This window comes from Podarcis raffonei, chromosome 15 (assembly GCF_027172205.1).
Source record: "Podarcis raffonei isolate rPodRaf1 chromosome 15, rPodRaf1.pri, whole genome shotgun sequence".
Taxonomy (NCBI): domain Eukaryota; kingdom Metazoa; phylum Chordata; class Lepidosauria; order Squamata; family Lacertidae; genus Podarcis; species Podarcis raffonei.
The window spans coordinates 41,508,538-41,524,719 of record NC_070616.1 but is presented as its reverse complement, the minus strand read 5'-3'; the positions used below and the strand labels follow the sequence as shown (position 1 = coordinate 41,524,719).

At 44.8% G+C, this 16,182-nt stretch overlaps 1 protein-coding gene across 3 annotated transcripts in view; it reads left to right on the top strand.

Annotated features, from left to right (window-relative positions):
• The window catches only part of DOCK5 (dedicator of cytokinesis 5), a 145,343-nt gene that overhangs the window by 113,653 nt on the left and 15,508 nt on the right, over positions 1-16,182 (top strand). For 2 of the 3 annotated variants that reach the window (XM_053366504.1, XM_053366505.1), the window contains 13 exons: positions 477-631; positions 2,367-2,452; positions 3,108-3,264; positions 3,346-3,386; positions 3,541-3,631; positions 4,938-5,057; positions 8,137-8,226; positions 9,140-9,244; positions 9,805-9,946; positions 10,133-10,214; positions 10,860-10,944; positions 11,825-11,911; positions 13,562-13,738. In XM_053366504.1, coding sequence (XP_053222479.1) covers positions 477-631; positions 2,367-2,452; positions 3,108-3,264; positions 3,346-3,386; positions 3,541-3,631; positions 4,938-5,057; positions 8,137-8,226; positions 9,140-9,244; positions 9,805-9,946; positions 10,133-10,214; positions 10,860-10,944; positions 11,825-11,911; positions 13,562-13,738 — 1,418 coding nt within the window. Of the gene's footprint in view, positions 1-476; positions 632-2,366; positions 2,461-3,107; positions 3,265-3,345; positions 3,387-3,540; positions 3,632-4,937; positions 5,058-8,136; positions 8,227-9,139; positions 9,245-9,804; positions 9,947-10,132; positions 10,215-10,859; positions 10,945-11,824; positions 11,912-13,561; positions 13,739-16,182 lie in introns of those variants that run through there. The other variant, XM_053366506.1, reaches the window with a different exon arrangement.

The following is a 16,182-nucleotide window of genomic DNA, read 5'->3' as shown; positions in this document are numbered from 1 at the left end:
TCTCATATCATTATAACACTGGCATCCTCTCCAGGATTTCATGCCAGGAATCCCTTCCCAGCTCTACCTGGGGGTGCCAATGATTGACCATGGGACCTTCTGAAGACAAAGCAGTTGCAGCACTTCTCCAAATAATTGAAATAAAGCCCAGTTAACTAATTCTGATATCAGTGCAATTGTAGAAGTAATCCAGTCTCCAGGGGTCAGCTTCCCCTAGTGTTTCCCCTTCCCCTTCTCCCACCCACCCATCTTGTGCATCTGTGCCAGAGAAGAATTTAATCCTAGAGTCCTCTGCAGGAACTAGGGGAGGTGGAAAGGGAGTGGTCAAGCAGCAGATGCTTCCATTGTGTGTTTTGCATATGAAAGACTAGGAGCCGATTAGTGGTTGGGAAGCAGCTGCCTATGTTTGCCCTGGAGACTTGTAGCAGGCAACGCAGCCATCTGCTTTGCCCCTAATCCCTTTTTTCTGTTCTCAGGGCCTCACAAGATCAAGTTCATCCCCTCTATGGTAGGCTCAATCCTGGAGGTGACCTTGACACCTGAGCCCGAATTGCGAAAAGCAACCATCCCTATATTTTTTGACATGATGCAATGTGAATTTAACTTCAGCGGGAGCAGAAACTTCCATATGGTATGGACCAGCTTGTAAGGGGGAGGCAAAATAAGGGAAGGTGGAGGCAATGGAAAATTGAGAATTTGGATTTGGGCACTTCGAAGCAGAGTTTCTAGAACAAAGGATAGAGTTGATAAACAAACCAGCATCAAACCACGGTTCAGCTGGTTGTCTCAACTGGGTGGCTGCCTGGTTTCTAGCAGAAGGTTGATCTAAGTGGGATTATTGAGGAGAGGAAAGAAAGAGTTTCCCCTTGTAGGTTCCTAGCAGGGATTTCAGTAAATAGGAAGTTCTCTAAAGCAGGTCATAATATTTTGTCTATCTAGCCCAGTGCTCTCTACTCTGACTTCTTTAGCCCCTTACTTGTTTGATATGTGTAAAGAAGCTACACAGTGAGCTTGTTGGCAAGAGTAGATGATATTGTATTTAGGGGCGCCCAACTCTCCCAGCAGAGACTAGGTGGCTGGGATCATCTTGTGGTCTCTGCAGGACCTCCTCCACTCTCATCTTGGTGTGTTCCAGACATTTATGTTTTGAGAGGCTCTAGGTCTCCTTGCATACCTGGCAACATACTGGAATGACATCATTGGGTCTATTCTGTATGATGGTGTCATAGTTCACCCTCAGTTGTGGCACAGATCCAGCATTAACCTTCATCTTCCTGGTCTAAAGTCGCATGGGGACCAGCAGGAAATGTGTGGTTCTACTTCAGAGCAAAGAGAGACGAGCTTAAGCAAATGGGTTGGAAATTATATTGGGAATAATAATAACAGACAGACAAAACAGAATTAGTTATTCTTTGTAATGTTAATGTTTCGCATCACACATACCTTAATACGCATCATTTTGTGTTTTGATTGAATTATTTGGAAATATTCTTGTTAGGCAAACCTATTTTAATGTAGGAAGTTCAGAAATGCCTTCCATATTTGCCATTGTTTGTTAGTTGCAAAAGTGTGCGTTGGAACAGGATTGGCAGATTTCTGGCTTGTCAGATTTGCTTCATTTTCTACTAGAACCCAGAATCTACCTGAGTCAGGTTGCATCTGGCATCCTGTTGGAAGTAAAGAACAGGGTGCCTTTTGAGCCACATTCCAAGCCTAGATATTTGTTTTCAGTACCTGAACAGATTAGGGTGGCGCTGTGGGTTAAACCACAGAGCCTAGGGCTTGCCGATCAGAAGGTCAGCCGTTCGAATCCCCGCGATAGGGTGAGCTCCCGTTGCTCGGTCCCTGCTCCTGCCAACCTAGCAGTTCGAAAGCACGTCAAAGTGCAAGTAGATAAATAGGTACCGCTCCGGCGGGAAGATAAATGGCATTTCCGTGCGCTGCTTTGGTTCACCAGAAGCAGCTTAGTCATGTGGGCCACATGACCCGGAAGCTGTACGCCGGCTCCCTTGGCCAATAAAGCAAGATGAGCACTGCAACCCCAAAGTCAGTCACGACTGGACCTAATGGTCAGTGGTCCCTTCACCGTCACCTGAACAGAACTGAACTCGTAGGCCTTTTTTCACACACAAGTCCAGTCCTAGTTAGCTTTCTTTATTTCAGCTGCCTAATTGAGGTGAAAACAAGGCATTTTCCTGCTACTATTGTTAAACATTTCGGAGTCAGAAATCCTTGCCAATATCTTGCAAATCACCCAGTAATCTGCTAATAGATCTCAATCTATCCTCTGTCCACTCCTGCAGTAGAACAACAACCGATCATTCTCTCTGTGCGTGTTTTTGCTTTTTTTGTCTGTCAACTTGTAGTTTGAAAATGAGCTGATAACAAAACTGGATCAGGAAGTTGAAGGTGGTCGTGGGGATGAACAATACAAGATTTTGCTGGAGAAACTGTAAGTGTGTGAGTGTTTTTGCTTGCCTTTCTAGAACCCCTTTTCTCCCTGGTGAGGTGACTCTGTCTCTCTTGGTATTAACCTTCAGGAGATATTTCCCTTTTTACCCCAGCATTTCATGGCTGAAAGGCACTGTTCCTGGAGACCCTGAGATCAATGATTGTGAATGTTTAAAAAAGTTTTATTATTATTTTAAAAAACTTTTAAAGAGCTTTAAAAGCTGCTTTTTCATTGATATTTTTTGAAAATGTTCTGCAGTTGCGGTGTCTGCCATTGGTATTATTAACAATACTAATGTACCACCAAGATGTGACATTTTATTTTTGTGCTTCAATTGATTGGATCCAAAAGTTGCATGACTGGAAGGCTTCTAGCAAAGTGCCTCCCCGCTGCAGACTTCCGCTAGTGCAACTTTGGCCCTAACACAACATAGGGTTGAATCCAACTAACCTCTACTCAGAGTAGACTGGGCCCTTGGAAGTAATGGAGCCAAGTTAGCAATTTCTATTAATTTCAAGAGGTCTACTCAGGGTATAACCAACATTGGATAGAACCCATAATGTTTTGTTTATTTGTTGTAAAACTTAATTATAAACTACTGATTTTCTCTCTCTTTGTCTCCCACTTCCCTTGTACCACACACATGACCCTGCAGCCTGCTGGAGCACTGTCGGAAGCACAAATACCTCTCAAGCTCAGGCGAAGTGTTTGCTCTCTTGGTTAGCAGCCTGCTAGAAAACCTCTTGGATTACCGGGCCATCATGCATGACGGGAGTAAAGAAAACCGCATGAGCTGCACTGTCAATGTGCTGGTATATACCTTTTGGTTTGCATTATTCTTATTTGTAAAAATCAGTTCAGTTATTCACAACCATACTTTTTTACTTTTGTAGAATTTCTATAAAGAAAAGAAGAGAGAGGATATCTACATCAGGTAGGCCATGTTACCTTTAGGCTTCACTGCTTTTTGGTATGAAGCATCATTGTGTAGAGAATTCTGCCTTAGATCAACAGGCTGAGTTAAATGATATTTGAACATCTTCTGTGCATGTGATTCCATGATAATCTGTTTTCTCCTCCCTTTCTAGATACCTGTATAAACTCCGGGACCTACACACAGGCTCTGAAAACTACACCGAGGCAGCATACACACTTCTCCTTCACGCAGAGTTGCTCCAGGTAAGTGTCTTAGGTGCTAAAGGGTGGCATCGTAGCAGTAGCCAAGTCAGGATTGTTTTTAGCACGGATAATCCAGCTACCTCTGTCCAAAGACACCTGGGTGCCTCAAGTAATAGTGAGATCTTAAAAGCACCCTAAACTGGAAACCTGATCCTTAAGGGAAGTGTAACCCAATCCATAGCAGATTGAACCCTGCCTCCTTGTTGAAGTAGTGAGTTCCCCAAAACTCACTGCTCATCTTGTCTGGGATTTCTATGTGGGATGTGTGTCAATGAATGGAATGTTTTGGAGATATGGCTGTATCTATAGCTTTCAGAAGAGAACTTCTCATTGCTTAGAAGAATCATGTTGTGGAATTGCTTCCCAAGAAGAATGATAGAATTAGGCAAGATCTTGCTGACCATCTAGCCTTGCCCCTTTCACTGTGCAGAAGATCCAGAGATTCAGCATCCCGAATAGCTCTGCTGAAGACATCCATTAATTGTTTCCATTCTCAAAGTGTTCCGACCACCAAAATGTTCTTCTAATGTTCAAGTCTACTGTCCTGTAATTTAAACCCTTTAGATCTAGTTCTGCTTTCTGGGGCAGCAAATAAGAACTCTGCCCTCCTATTTAACAAGTGTACAACCTGTATACACAACTGTAGAGCTGTACACTTGCACAGTTATTTACATGCAACATTCATAGAACCATAGAATTGTAGAGTTGGAAGGAATCCAAGGGTCATCTAGTCCAACCCCCTGCAATGCAAGAATCTCAGCTCAAGCATCCATGACAGATGGCCATCCAACCTCTGCTTTAAAACCTCCAAGGAATGGAGAGTCCACTAGCTCCCCAGGGAGACTCTTCCACTGTTGAACAACTCCTACTGTCAGCTTTTCCTGTATGTTATTTGGAATCTCCTTTCCTGTAACTTGAGGTCATTGGTATGAATCCTACCCTCAAGAACAGGAGAAAACAAGCTTGTTCCCTCTTCCTTGAGATATTTGAAGATGGCTATCATATCTCCTCTCAGTCTCCTCTTTTCCAGGCTAAACATATCCAACTCCTTCAAGCATTACATTCAGCAAGTGTACCGTCTGCATACATAACAGCTGAATTTATAAACTGTACACCCTTTCATACAAAAAACAACAACAGTTGTACATTGGTAGCAACAGCTTGTACCTGTGTTCAGTGTAACTTTTGAACAAGCCTTGTATGACATACCTCTTGGTATTTTAAAGAATGCTGTCATATCATCCCTCAGGTACCCTTCTCAGAATGAATATGTTAACTCTTTGATTTGTTGTTTCCTTTATCCTAGTGGTCTGATAAGCCATGTGCTCCACATCTGCTTCAGAGGGACAGTTACTATGTCTATTCGCAGCAGGAATTGAAAGAGAAACTCTATCAAGAAATCATTGTGTTCTTTGACAAAGGCAAGGTGAGTCTGTCACAGCAGGATGAGGCAGACAATTTCCAGGACAGTTTTCTAACTGGCCTCATGGTCGTGGTGGGTGTGGCTCAAGAAGTGCAGAATGATGGATGTGACTCTCACCTTTATATGACTTGCCTCTTGTGTGCAAACCACACAAAAGCCAGATAGATAGATGTGCACACATATATCATCCTCATCATTTTTAATTTGTATACCGTCTTTCTATCTTACAATACTCAAGGCGGTTTACAAGCTGCAGAAACAAGGAATGTACATCTTATAACAATCAATGCAATACAAAAACGTGATAATAAAACATAACTTTAAAATAAGCATCCTACATAAAAAATGTAACATTCAACAATCACTAGAATAGTATATAATAATAATATCAGCATATAAAAATTAAACAGAAATTCACTCTTAACAATTTCAATAAATAATTTCTAAACTACAATCAATAAAACAACGGCAAGCCACAGTGCATAAAATAATACAATACAAATTGAGAAGCAGAGACTGGAGGGTGGGGCAAGGCAGGTGGAAGAAGGCCTCTTCACCTAGGCAAGCAAGAGTAATTTTTATACTTCCAGGACACATTCAAGCCAAGCAAAAAGTCCTCTTCAATAGAGTGTGAAGCAGACCAGTGAGGCGTGTGGCCCTGACAGTGGCATAGCATGGGGAGGGAGCTGGGGGAACAGTTGTGCCAGGCACAAAATTCTGGGAAGGCACAGCCAGGCACCCCAGCCCCCCTTCTCCTTGTGGCCAGCTCAGGGATGCCCATGCACTTCCCACCCCATGGCCAGCCAAGAGGCAGGGTTGGGCCAGCTCGCCCTTGTGCACTGCACGATGTGCCAGGCCTGGGGGGGAGATGAGAGAGAGGAACCACCACTGCCGTGCTCTCTTTCCCTCTTGCTCAAATGGCAGCATTCCAGTACAAATGGTGACAGCAACTCCATGTCCACAGCGAGGCTTTCCTTCTCTCCGTCTGTCCTGTCCCCCACCAATGAGTGCTGTACCCTTCTCAAACCAAGGGACTGGGCAGGCAGACAGGCTGAGGCAGCTGACTTGAAAGCTTTGCAGGGCTCTTTGGCTTGCACCTCTGAGAGGGGTGGGGAGGAAAGGGGTGGGGGAGGCGGCTGGGCCTGAAGGGAGAAGGGGAAGAGAAGGGAGACAGGGAGAAAGAGCAAGCTCGGGTCCTGAGGGTGAGCAGGGCTTGAGGCTGCCCTGACGTTAGTTCCCTCAGTCCATCCGGGATACATGCACACATGCTTCCTTATCTCCTTGGTGCCAGATCTGTGTCACTGCACGCGCCCCCAGCAGCTTGCTGCCACCCAGTTTCCGCGAGCATCACTCCCATCAGTTCATTCTACATTCTACTGTTTACCCATTGGGCTGTGGCTCCGAGCCCCAGCACCAACCATCTGAGCCACTATGGCTGCCGTTTCCAGGAGGAGAACGAGAGAAGGGAAGCAGGATGGGGGGAAGGGGGAAGAGGGAAGAAAAAGAGAAGAGAGGGAGAAGGAAAAGCAGATTGTGGAACAAGAGAGAGATACAGAGCTATGGCACCACTCCTTGCTAGCTCCCTCCGCCACCACTTGGTCACCAACCACCTGCCTGCCTCTGCTCCAATCCAACTGCTCTCCTCACTCCCCCAGCATGCGCCCCAGTAGTGCTTGGCCATGGTTTACTGGGCACAATACTTGCCTTGCCATGGGCACTGGCAACCCGCAGTACACCCCTGGCCTGGGAGAGTCACGAGACCCAGATACAGGGACCTGGGGATCCACATATGACCTGAGGCTTCCCATCACTAGTCTAGCCAAACTATGTTTTCAGATCCTGGCTTGTTAACTTGACTAAAATTGGAACAAACCAGGGTTTCCAAAACTCTGGTTTGCTCCAAAGTGAAAGCAGAGGTCTTGTATGGAAAGCAGCAGGAGAGAGTGGTTTAGGTGCTTGTCTGAACCAAGCCTTAAGTATTTTCTAATCCAGGACTCACCTTTTAACTCCAACTCCCAACATAGCATGTAGCTTTAACTTCTTAGCTGCTACCGGATTTATAAGAGCAATTTAATGAGAATTGTTGCTCATCTATGTGGTGGACTGTTTCACCAGTTCTGACTATTTAAAAATTGTGTAAGATCCTCTTTGAGGCTTATATCCAATGGTAGTCATACTCCGAGTAGATCCATTACAATTACCATATTTTTCCGAGTAGATCCATTACAATTACCGTATTTTTTGCTCCATAAGACGCACCTTTTCCCTCCTAAAAAGTCAGGGGAAATGTGTGTGCGTCTTATGGAGCGAATGCAGGGGGGAGGCAGGCAGGAAAAGCCCCAAGAGCTGCACACAAGCTCCGTGCGGCTCTGGCGGGCTTTTCCCCAGGAGGGAGAAGGGACTGACTGGCCGCGTCAGTCCCTTCTCCCACCTCGTAGAAAAGCCCGCAGGAGCCGTGCGCTCCTTAGAGGGTTCACGGCTCCTGTGGGCTTTTGCAGGAGGTGGGGAATACTCCCACCTCCCGGGCTTCCCCCGCCAGCCCCGAAAAGCTCTGGGAGAAGCGGACAGGCTGCGCTGCTCTTTGGGACCCGGGCTTCCCCCGCCAGCCCCGCCAAGCTCCTGAGCAGCTTTGGGGTAGCCCGCGAAGCCTCTGCAGGGCAGCAGGATGAAGGCTCCCTGCTGTCCTGCGGAGGCTTTGTGGGCTACCCCAGAAGCCAGAAGAGCTAGAGGGAGCAAACTTGCATCTGTTAATTTCTGAGTAGAATTTAGCTGGGAGCTGGTTGCTCCTGCTCCTTTTGCATACTCTTATCACTGGGAAACCCAAAGCATATAATTTGCCTTCTTCTGGCCTGCTAATCATGAACCTCTGCTTCCATGCAGAGAATTTAGCTGCTGGATATGACTAGTTGAACATGCACATTAACTTGGTTAAGTGTGAGAAAGGTGTGTGTTATGGTTTTAGTTCTTATTAGCATCCTTGGCATCTGTTAGAAGCCTAACTTCTCAGAATTAAGTTTGGTCCATTGGGTATCATCTGTGCTAATAGATATTTCTTCTCATTTAAAAAAAATCTTTCCTGAAGATGTGGGAGAAAGCAATCCAGCTAAGCAAGGAACTTGCTGACATGTATGAGAACAAAGTTTTCGATTATGAGGGCCTTGGCAATCTCTTGGTAAGATGGCTGGGTTTTTGTCCTCTGCTGGGTTGGGAGGATTGCTGTGGGCTATTTTTTTTGGGGGGGGGTGGAGATCTGGGAGAGTTCTTGTCCTCCTGACTGAGTACAACAGCTGCAGATTAAGGGCACAGGAAGCTTCAGTGTAATTGAGGCTTTAAGAGAGAGAGAGAGCTAAAATGCTTGTGCGTATCCCTATGCATTCTTTAGCATAGGGATGGCAAACCTACGCTCCCTTCTGGGCAAGCCTCTGAGGGCTGCACAATAGCAAGAGGCATTTGGATACATTCCAGCCAAAGGAAAATACTAAAGAAGGGTGTGAAACACATCTGGAAAGAGGGTGAGACCTCTAAAGGGGTGTGGCCCAGGGAAAGTCCAAAGGACCAGACAAAGAGTATTGGAGAGCCAAATTTGTACCCTGGACCAGAGGTTTCTCTCCCCTGCTGTGAATATTGTGCATTTTGGCAACTGGCATTTTGAGAATTAGTCCTATTTGCTTAACCTGTTCTGATGGGTTTGGGTTTTTGTGTTTTTTAATCCCATAAATTTATAAGAAAGAGCAGAAGAGCATGCAGCATATACCTCTTAATCACTAAAAGTTGGGTGAATGAATGAAATGCCTTAACCTAGCACCTCAAAGTCGTTAAACTAGGTGCCAGGCAGACAACCCAGTGGAGAGTATTTCAAAGTTGGGATACCGTTAACTTTACCTTGGTTGCCACCCTCCTAAATGTTCATGCCAGTAGCCCCTGTGATTATGTTAAGACAGGCAGCTTCACAGAGGAGCAGGTGATCTTTTCAGCTTTGTGGGCTGTGGCTTTTAAAACTTGAAATGTGGTTGAACACTTTTCCTTGATCGGGTTACTTTTTTGTATAACAGCACCCACCCACCCTTCTTCTTTTTAATACACAGAAAAAACGGGCCACATTCTATGAGAACATCATGAAGGCAATGAGACCCCAACCAGAGTATTTTGCTGTTGGGTATTTTGGCCATGGATTCCCCTCCTTTTTGCGGGTAAGAATGATATGGGGGTCCCAATGATGGACCCATAATAACCCTTTAAAATATGTCAGATATCTGAATTGCTGACTGCAAACTAGATTACAATGAGCAGAGCAGACTTAACCCTCAGGTCCCCTGGCTGGAAGGAGCTGGAATTGAGGGGGTGCATCTCCCTGACAGAGAAGAACTTCACCAGTGGAATGGCATGTCCACAACAAAGGCTTCTGCTATGCCTGCAGATACATCTGCAGATGTAGATCTACTACTGGTGGCTTTTTGATACCATTAGCTGGTGGAGGGACCCTGAAAAGGAGCGTTCCAGTGGTGATGTAGGGATGGGGGCTGGATCCAAGGTCCCTTCTTTTAAATTGGAGCAACTGAAATAGACCATGCACTATGAAACCAGAATCAATAAGTCCTTTAAATCTGGACCTTCTGCAGTATTGCTTATGTTTGTGTCCATTTTGTTGGCTTGCCAGGTATGTTCTGTTCTCAATTTAGAGCCATGGGAATTTGTCCAGACTAGCAACTTTAATAGCACTGCTGTATTTCCTGTCTGATCCTTGTCACAGAACAAGATCTTCATCTACCGTGGCAAGGAATATGAAAGGAGGGAAGACTTCAACCTGAAATTACTGACCCAGTTTCCAAATGCTGAGAAGCTGAGCAGCACTGCTCCACCCACAGAAGAGATCAAAACGTCTCTTAAGCAGTGTATCTTTTGTGGGGAGTCTGGTTAGAGACTAAGCTGGATATAAAGTAGTGGGTAGGGATAGGAGTTAGGTAGGAGTCTTCGGCTATGTACACATTAGCAGCTGAAAATGCAGCAATCATTTTTACGCACCCTTGCTCTCAGCAAATGTTTCCTCTTATTTCTTGTCCTTAACGCACACCACACAGATGTCCAGTGCTTCATAGTGAAACCTGTAATGAACCTCCCACCAAACTACAAGGACAAGCCTGTTCCAGAGCAGATTCTAAAGTAACCACTTTCTCCTGACTAATCAACCCTTTCTGCACATCTAGAAACAAGTACTATTGCTGGACTTCAGTCATGGGTTGGCTTGCCTGTACTTTGAATTTCTTTCTGAAGAACAGCAACAGCTCAATACTTACTGTTGTGTCAGTTTTAGAAGACCCGTGCCATATTGTGATGCTGTGTAAAGCTCCAGCTTGCACCAACTCTTCTTACCTGTGGAGCTATATGCCTCCATTCCCCCAATCCTGGTTCAAATGCACCACTGCTTTAGGGCTAATCCAGACCTGCTCTGTGGCTATCACAGCAAACACCCTGATCTTAGTGGACATAAGGTGAAACTTTGGAGCATATGGCACAGCTAAGAGTGTCCTTCATGATGATTGAAGTGACCCAGCAGGAGTATATAAGGTTACTGGAGGTAACCTGGTACCAAGTTGTTGCCATTAACTGTTTTTATTTTATGCTGTAAACTGTCTTGAGTCCCTGTCACGGAAAAAGGCTGGATATAAATAAACAGAATAATAATGTAGAAATAAATTGTTACAATAATGAAAATAAATAATAGTGTCAGACTTCCTGATTTTGGATGGTGACTGGAAATGCAGCTTGTGGTTTGATTTGAGCTGATCTGCTTGTTTACTGCTTTAGCTTCTATAGATCCAATGAAGTGCAACAATTCAGATACTCCCGGCCATTCAGAAAAGGAGAAAAAGATCCTGAGAATGAATTTGCAGTAAGTCCTTCATCCTTTGGAGCAATCTTTGAGGTTCTGCTTCTCTCTCTGGGTTTTGTTACCTTGCAGTTCTCATCCACACTTCCACTTGCCCCACTGCTTTCCCTGGAAAACCCACTGTTTACTGCTGAATCAGAACAAACGTCTGTCAGTTTTTCTGAGGAAAACTCTGGGTTTTCTCAGGGGAAGTGGTGGGGCAAATGGAAAAGAAGTTTGGACTCATGGTTTCTAGGCATGGGACAAGCGAAAGTGTGGAGCATGGTGCTGATAATGCTAAGGTTGCAGGTTCAGTCCCCATGTGAGACAGCTGCATATTCAGCATTGCATTGCAAGGGGTGGAACTAGATGATCCTCACAGTCCCTTCCAACTCTAAAATTTTGTGATTCTGTGGCAGACCATGCTGAGTCCATCTAGCTCAGTGCTGTCTTCGCCAGGGGTGGCCAGCTGCAACCCTGGTTTGCCTGTGGCTCTCAGCTTAATGTCATCTTCCAAAGCCCTATGCAAGTGATCAACTAAAGACCTCTGGCAAAAGCCACCTGTCCCTTCCCCAGCAGTTTGCTGGATGGGGAGAGAGGGAAAGAGAAGAATAAGGATATCACAGAGAGGAGGGAAGGGAAGGGATACCTGGACCCACCTCTCGCCATACTCACAGCCAGCATACAGCCCCCAACAGAATAAAGGTTGTCCACCCCAGGTCCACAGTGCTTACAAATGACTCTACCCTTGGAGAGGGTTTCCAGCCCACCTGGAGATGCCAGGGATTGAGCCTAGAGTGCTTTGAATGCAAACTGCATGTTCTACCCCTGAGCTACATTCCTTTCCAAAAAAACCCAGCTAGAAGTTGTAACTGCCTCCACTTTGACTTTCGCTTTTTTCCAGACTATGTGGATTGAGAGGACCACCTACACAACTGCCTATTCCTTCCCAGGAATCCTCAAGTGGTTTGAAGTCAAACAGGTTGCAGTGGTGAGCTTTTGAGAGGATGCATGTTAATTTTTCCCCTCACTGCATTTTTATCCTTCCTCTTCATGGGGTTCAGGGTAGCACACATGATTTCTCCCCACCTTCATCCTCTTTGTGACAATTAAGTGAAGTGGATAAGGATGGAAAGCTTAATGACTGGCCCAGGCTCTTAGTTTCCCAGGCACCAAGTCCAAAGCTAAGCCATTGTGCCATCCTGGCACTCAAGATCTGAATAGACAGTTGACACAACCAGCAACTGAAGGGAAGATTTCATCCCTCTTCATCCCTCTTCATCCGAGGGCCAAACTATTCACACAGTTGGCAATTGCAGTCAGATGTTTTGAAAGTGAATTGTAGGCACAGAAAGGGGTGAGTGAGTTGGATCTGAATGGGAACCCTGGCATGGTGATTTAGATGGCTTAAATCTTTTGTCCCACTCCCACTGTGGTCTTGGTCTAGATCAGGCCCCCTGTCATTTGTTCCTGCTGTTTGTGTCATTGTCCTCAGCAACTTAGGCAGCTGCCCTGAAAATTACAAGGAACTCCCCTCTCCCTGGCTGTATGTTTAATTAATCTCCCCTATCAGGGGCCAGGCCACCCATGAGGCAAAGTGAGGTGACCGCCTAAGGAGCAGGATCCCCAGGGGCAGCAGATCCCAGTGTCTTTCTTCCCCTGCTCCTGATGTAGATCTTCTTACCCTTACCCCTTCTTCTCTGATGGGGAGGAGGAGTGCCATTTTAGGGCCCACCTCAGGTACCAAAATGTCTTGGGTCAGCCCTGCCTTCTGTGTATACATAAAGTTTATCATGGTCATGATGGATCAATTGTTCCATCCTACTCAATAAGTGAGGGAAATAAGGTGGCCTGCAGAGAATTGCCACATCAGATTTCTAATACATTCTGCAGGACCTTTGTTCAATTTTTGTACCTAGGATTTCATAGGATTAGTGGTCAAAGTCAAAGCCATATCTTGCAGAATGCAGCAAAAAGCTCTGCACTAGGAGCAGAACCTCCTGTGCACTGCTCTTCAAAGTGGTTTCCCCCTCATTTTTAGTAATGCAACAAGTCTGTGAGGTAGGCTCTGATAAAGAGAAGAGAATTGCAGAAAGAGAGCATGCCTGCCCCTAGATCACGCTGTGGGCTTCATGTCTAAGAAGGGACTTGAATTCACATCTCCATAATCTGGCATTCTGGCTACCACTCTGAGTGAGGGAACTGGGCTGGGAAAGGTGTCAACCCTGAGTCCCGCCCTTCCACCGCATTTAAGACCCAGTGCATGCATGTCCTCCTGAGATGATACAGTCCGTAAGCTGAAACTATGCTGCCTAAGTTTCACATTATTAGATGTTTCCTCTCCTGATACTGAAACCTTTTGTGACAAGTGCAAAACAAAACAAAAACCCCATGCCAAAGACTGGGCTTGAAAATACTGCCCTCTTGTGATAATTTTTGCAGTTTTTACTTTGGGATGATTTCCCGTATGGATCACTGTATCATGTCAAAGAGGTTCGGTTATGGTCCATAGTGTGGACAACATCACTCAGGAAAAAGTCATGGCGTATTATATGGATCTGGAAAGTTGGGCACACATTGACCTGCACTGAAGAGTTCATTTTAGATGTGGCCTTAATTCTCCTGTATTTGCATTTCTCAGGAGGAAATAAGTCCCTTGGAGAATGCCATTGAAACGATGGAGCTGACGAATGAGAAAATCAGCAACTGTGTTCAGCAGCATGCCTGGGACCGCACCCTGCCCGTTCACCCTCTCTCTATGCTCTTGAATGGCATTGTCGATCCGGCCGTCATGGGTGGATACACCAATTATGAGAAGGTCAGCTGTCGCTGCAGAGTAGAGATTAGTGTGAAGTGCATTTTGCATTTAAAAGCCAACATACCTAGCTTGCAGTTTCTGAAACAATGCACAAACTGAAACAGCTATCCTTCAAAATTTGCACTTTCCCCAAATTTGCACTGCAGTTCTTCACCCAGTTAATGTCTACAAAAGCACATTAATCCAGAGGGATTGGCTTTGCAGAAATGTGCAGCAGGGAAGATTGCATACAAATATGCAAGAAGAAATTCGCATTAAAATGCTGGTGCATTTTCCATAAAGGCTTTCATTTGTCTAGTAAAGAGGTGTGAAAATGTGGGGAACTGAATTTAAGATTTAAAAAAATGAGAAGGTGAGAGAAACCAAAATTGCCCACTCCTTGCAGCAGGAATGGGTGAATCTGTCCATGTCGCTGTCTGATTGAAAGAAGAAAAACCGAGAGAAGAAATAGTATTTTTGTTCTATGCACACTTATTGTGGGTAACAACAACAATGTTGCAGTATAGAATGTTGCCGTTCAGAATTCTAGCTGCTGCATTCAATTCTCCCCACATTTTGCAATGCCACCCCCCCCAAAAACCCCCCACCCCTAACAAACAACATTATGTGGCTCCTGAGCATCTTTAGTCCTCTTTGGGTTGTTTGTCTTCTGCTCCCCTTTAAGAGTCCTTTCCTAAAGCGTTTTTGTGTGTTTCTGCACACCTTGGGATTACTTCACCTTTTGCCCTCTGGCTATATAAGTAATGGCACTTACAACCTGAACATCTGAAAATTGAGAGAATGATTAGATTAATACAGAAAAGATAAAAAGCTATTTAACTTGAAAGGGACCATGGTGTAAACTACCAAAAAACTTAGAGTGAGAATCAAGGGATGAGATTTACACTTTGGAGAGCAAAAGAGCTCATATACTTTAGTATAAAAATAACTTTGTGGGCTATAAGTATAGAGTATTGTAGGTTTTTCTGAATATTTTGACATAAAAATAATGGAAGGTAGAAAGGTGTAGAGATTAGTCATGGGTAGGACGGTGAAGAAATTTAATTCAGTTAAAATTCAAATGCAAACTTACCTAATTTGCACTTTCCTGTTCTCTCTTATATTATAGCTGCCTTTGACTTGCACTTTTTCAGTTTTTGCAGTGCAGATCTCCAGGCAATGAGTACAAAAATGCATATACTAGGGTAAAGTGTGCACTTTTTCTGTTCTCATCCTGAGGTAAAGTTCTTAATCCAAGGTACTACTTCCGGGTTAGTGGAGTCTGTAACCCAAAGTGTTTGTCACCCAAGGTGTTTGTTACCCAAGGTGCCACTGTAGGGATCAAAAGTCGCAGTGATGATGCTGCATAGATTGTGAAAGTCCATAGTCCCCAATGAGAGCTATAGCTATTTCTAGTTACAATGTGCTGGAGTCAGTACAGCTCAATACAGATGTCCTCTGATACGAATGCTGCAAGACACAGTCTTCAGATGCTTAAAATGGGATTAAAATCCATTTTCAACCAAGGAGTATTTTGAGCTGGCTCTACTCTATTTTAGGCGTGGAAGTTAGATTTGCAGAAGTGGAAAAGCCGTTAAGGCTTTGAAATGCTGTGGCCACATCTGGAAGTCGTCAGGGTGTTTGCTCACAGTTTCCTATTCTCGGCTCGCTCTGTGGAGGGAGTGCGGTTTTTGTGGGCTGCCATAATCATCATAATCTAAACCCTTTGTTTAATGTTGGGGACAAGGAATCAACCATTGGAGCAGATCACCCTCCTTGCTCACCATTAAACGATAGCAAAAAGCAGTTTTTTCATCACATGCATGTCTAAAGATGGATTGTTCATTGTCGTGCCCCCAATTTGGGTTTATAGTCAGTGGAATCTTCCAGGCTTTACCCTTGACAACATTGCCCCAAAACATTATACTTTACTGTTCTATCTAGGAGAAAATTGCAAATTTTCCCCATATCTATGAGGACTCAAAGGGGTACATTTGGAGTAAGAGCTAAGCTGCTGCTTCTTGCTGTGGGACCCTGGTATCTCTGTGAGAGATCACTTTAGATCTTCCTGGACTTTGTTCTAGACTGGCTTGCAATAACCCTGGATCAAGAGGGTTAAAAAAAAGCAGGGATATACTGATGGGTGGAGCAACAGAAGGCACTAGTAGAACTAGTTTCTATCCTTTTGCTAATGCAAATTCACGAGGGTCCCTGTTGTTACCACACTTCCTCTGGACACATTTCTCTAAGCATGTCTGCAGACTGCCTCTCCGTGTTCAGGCTCTGTGTTATAGCAATAAGCACTTACCTAGTGGAGGGGGGAAAGCCCCAGATCAAATGCAAAATCTTGATAGATGCAAATAAGAGGGGGTTGGGCTCCCAGACCTGAAAATGTACTACGAGGCAGTTTGCTTGTATTGGATGAAAGACTGGGTGGACCTGAAAAACGTAAATACTGTGGACTT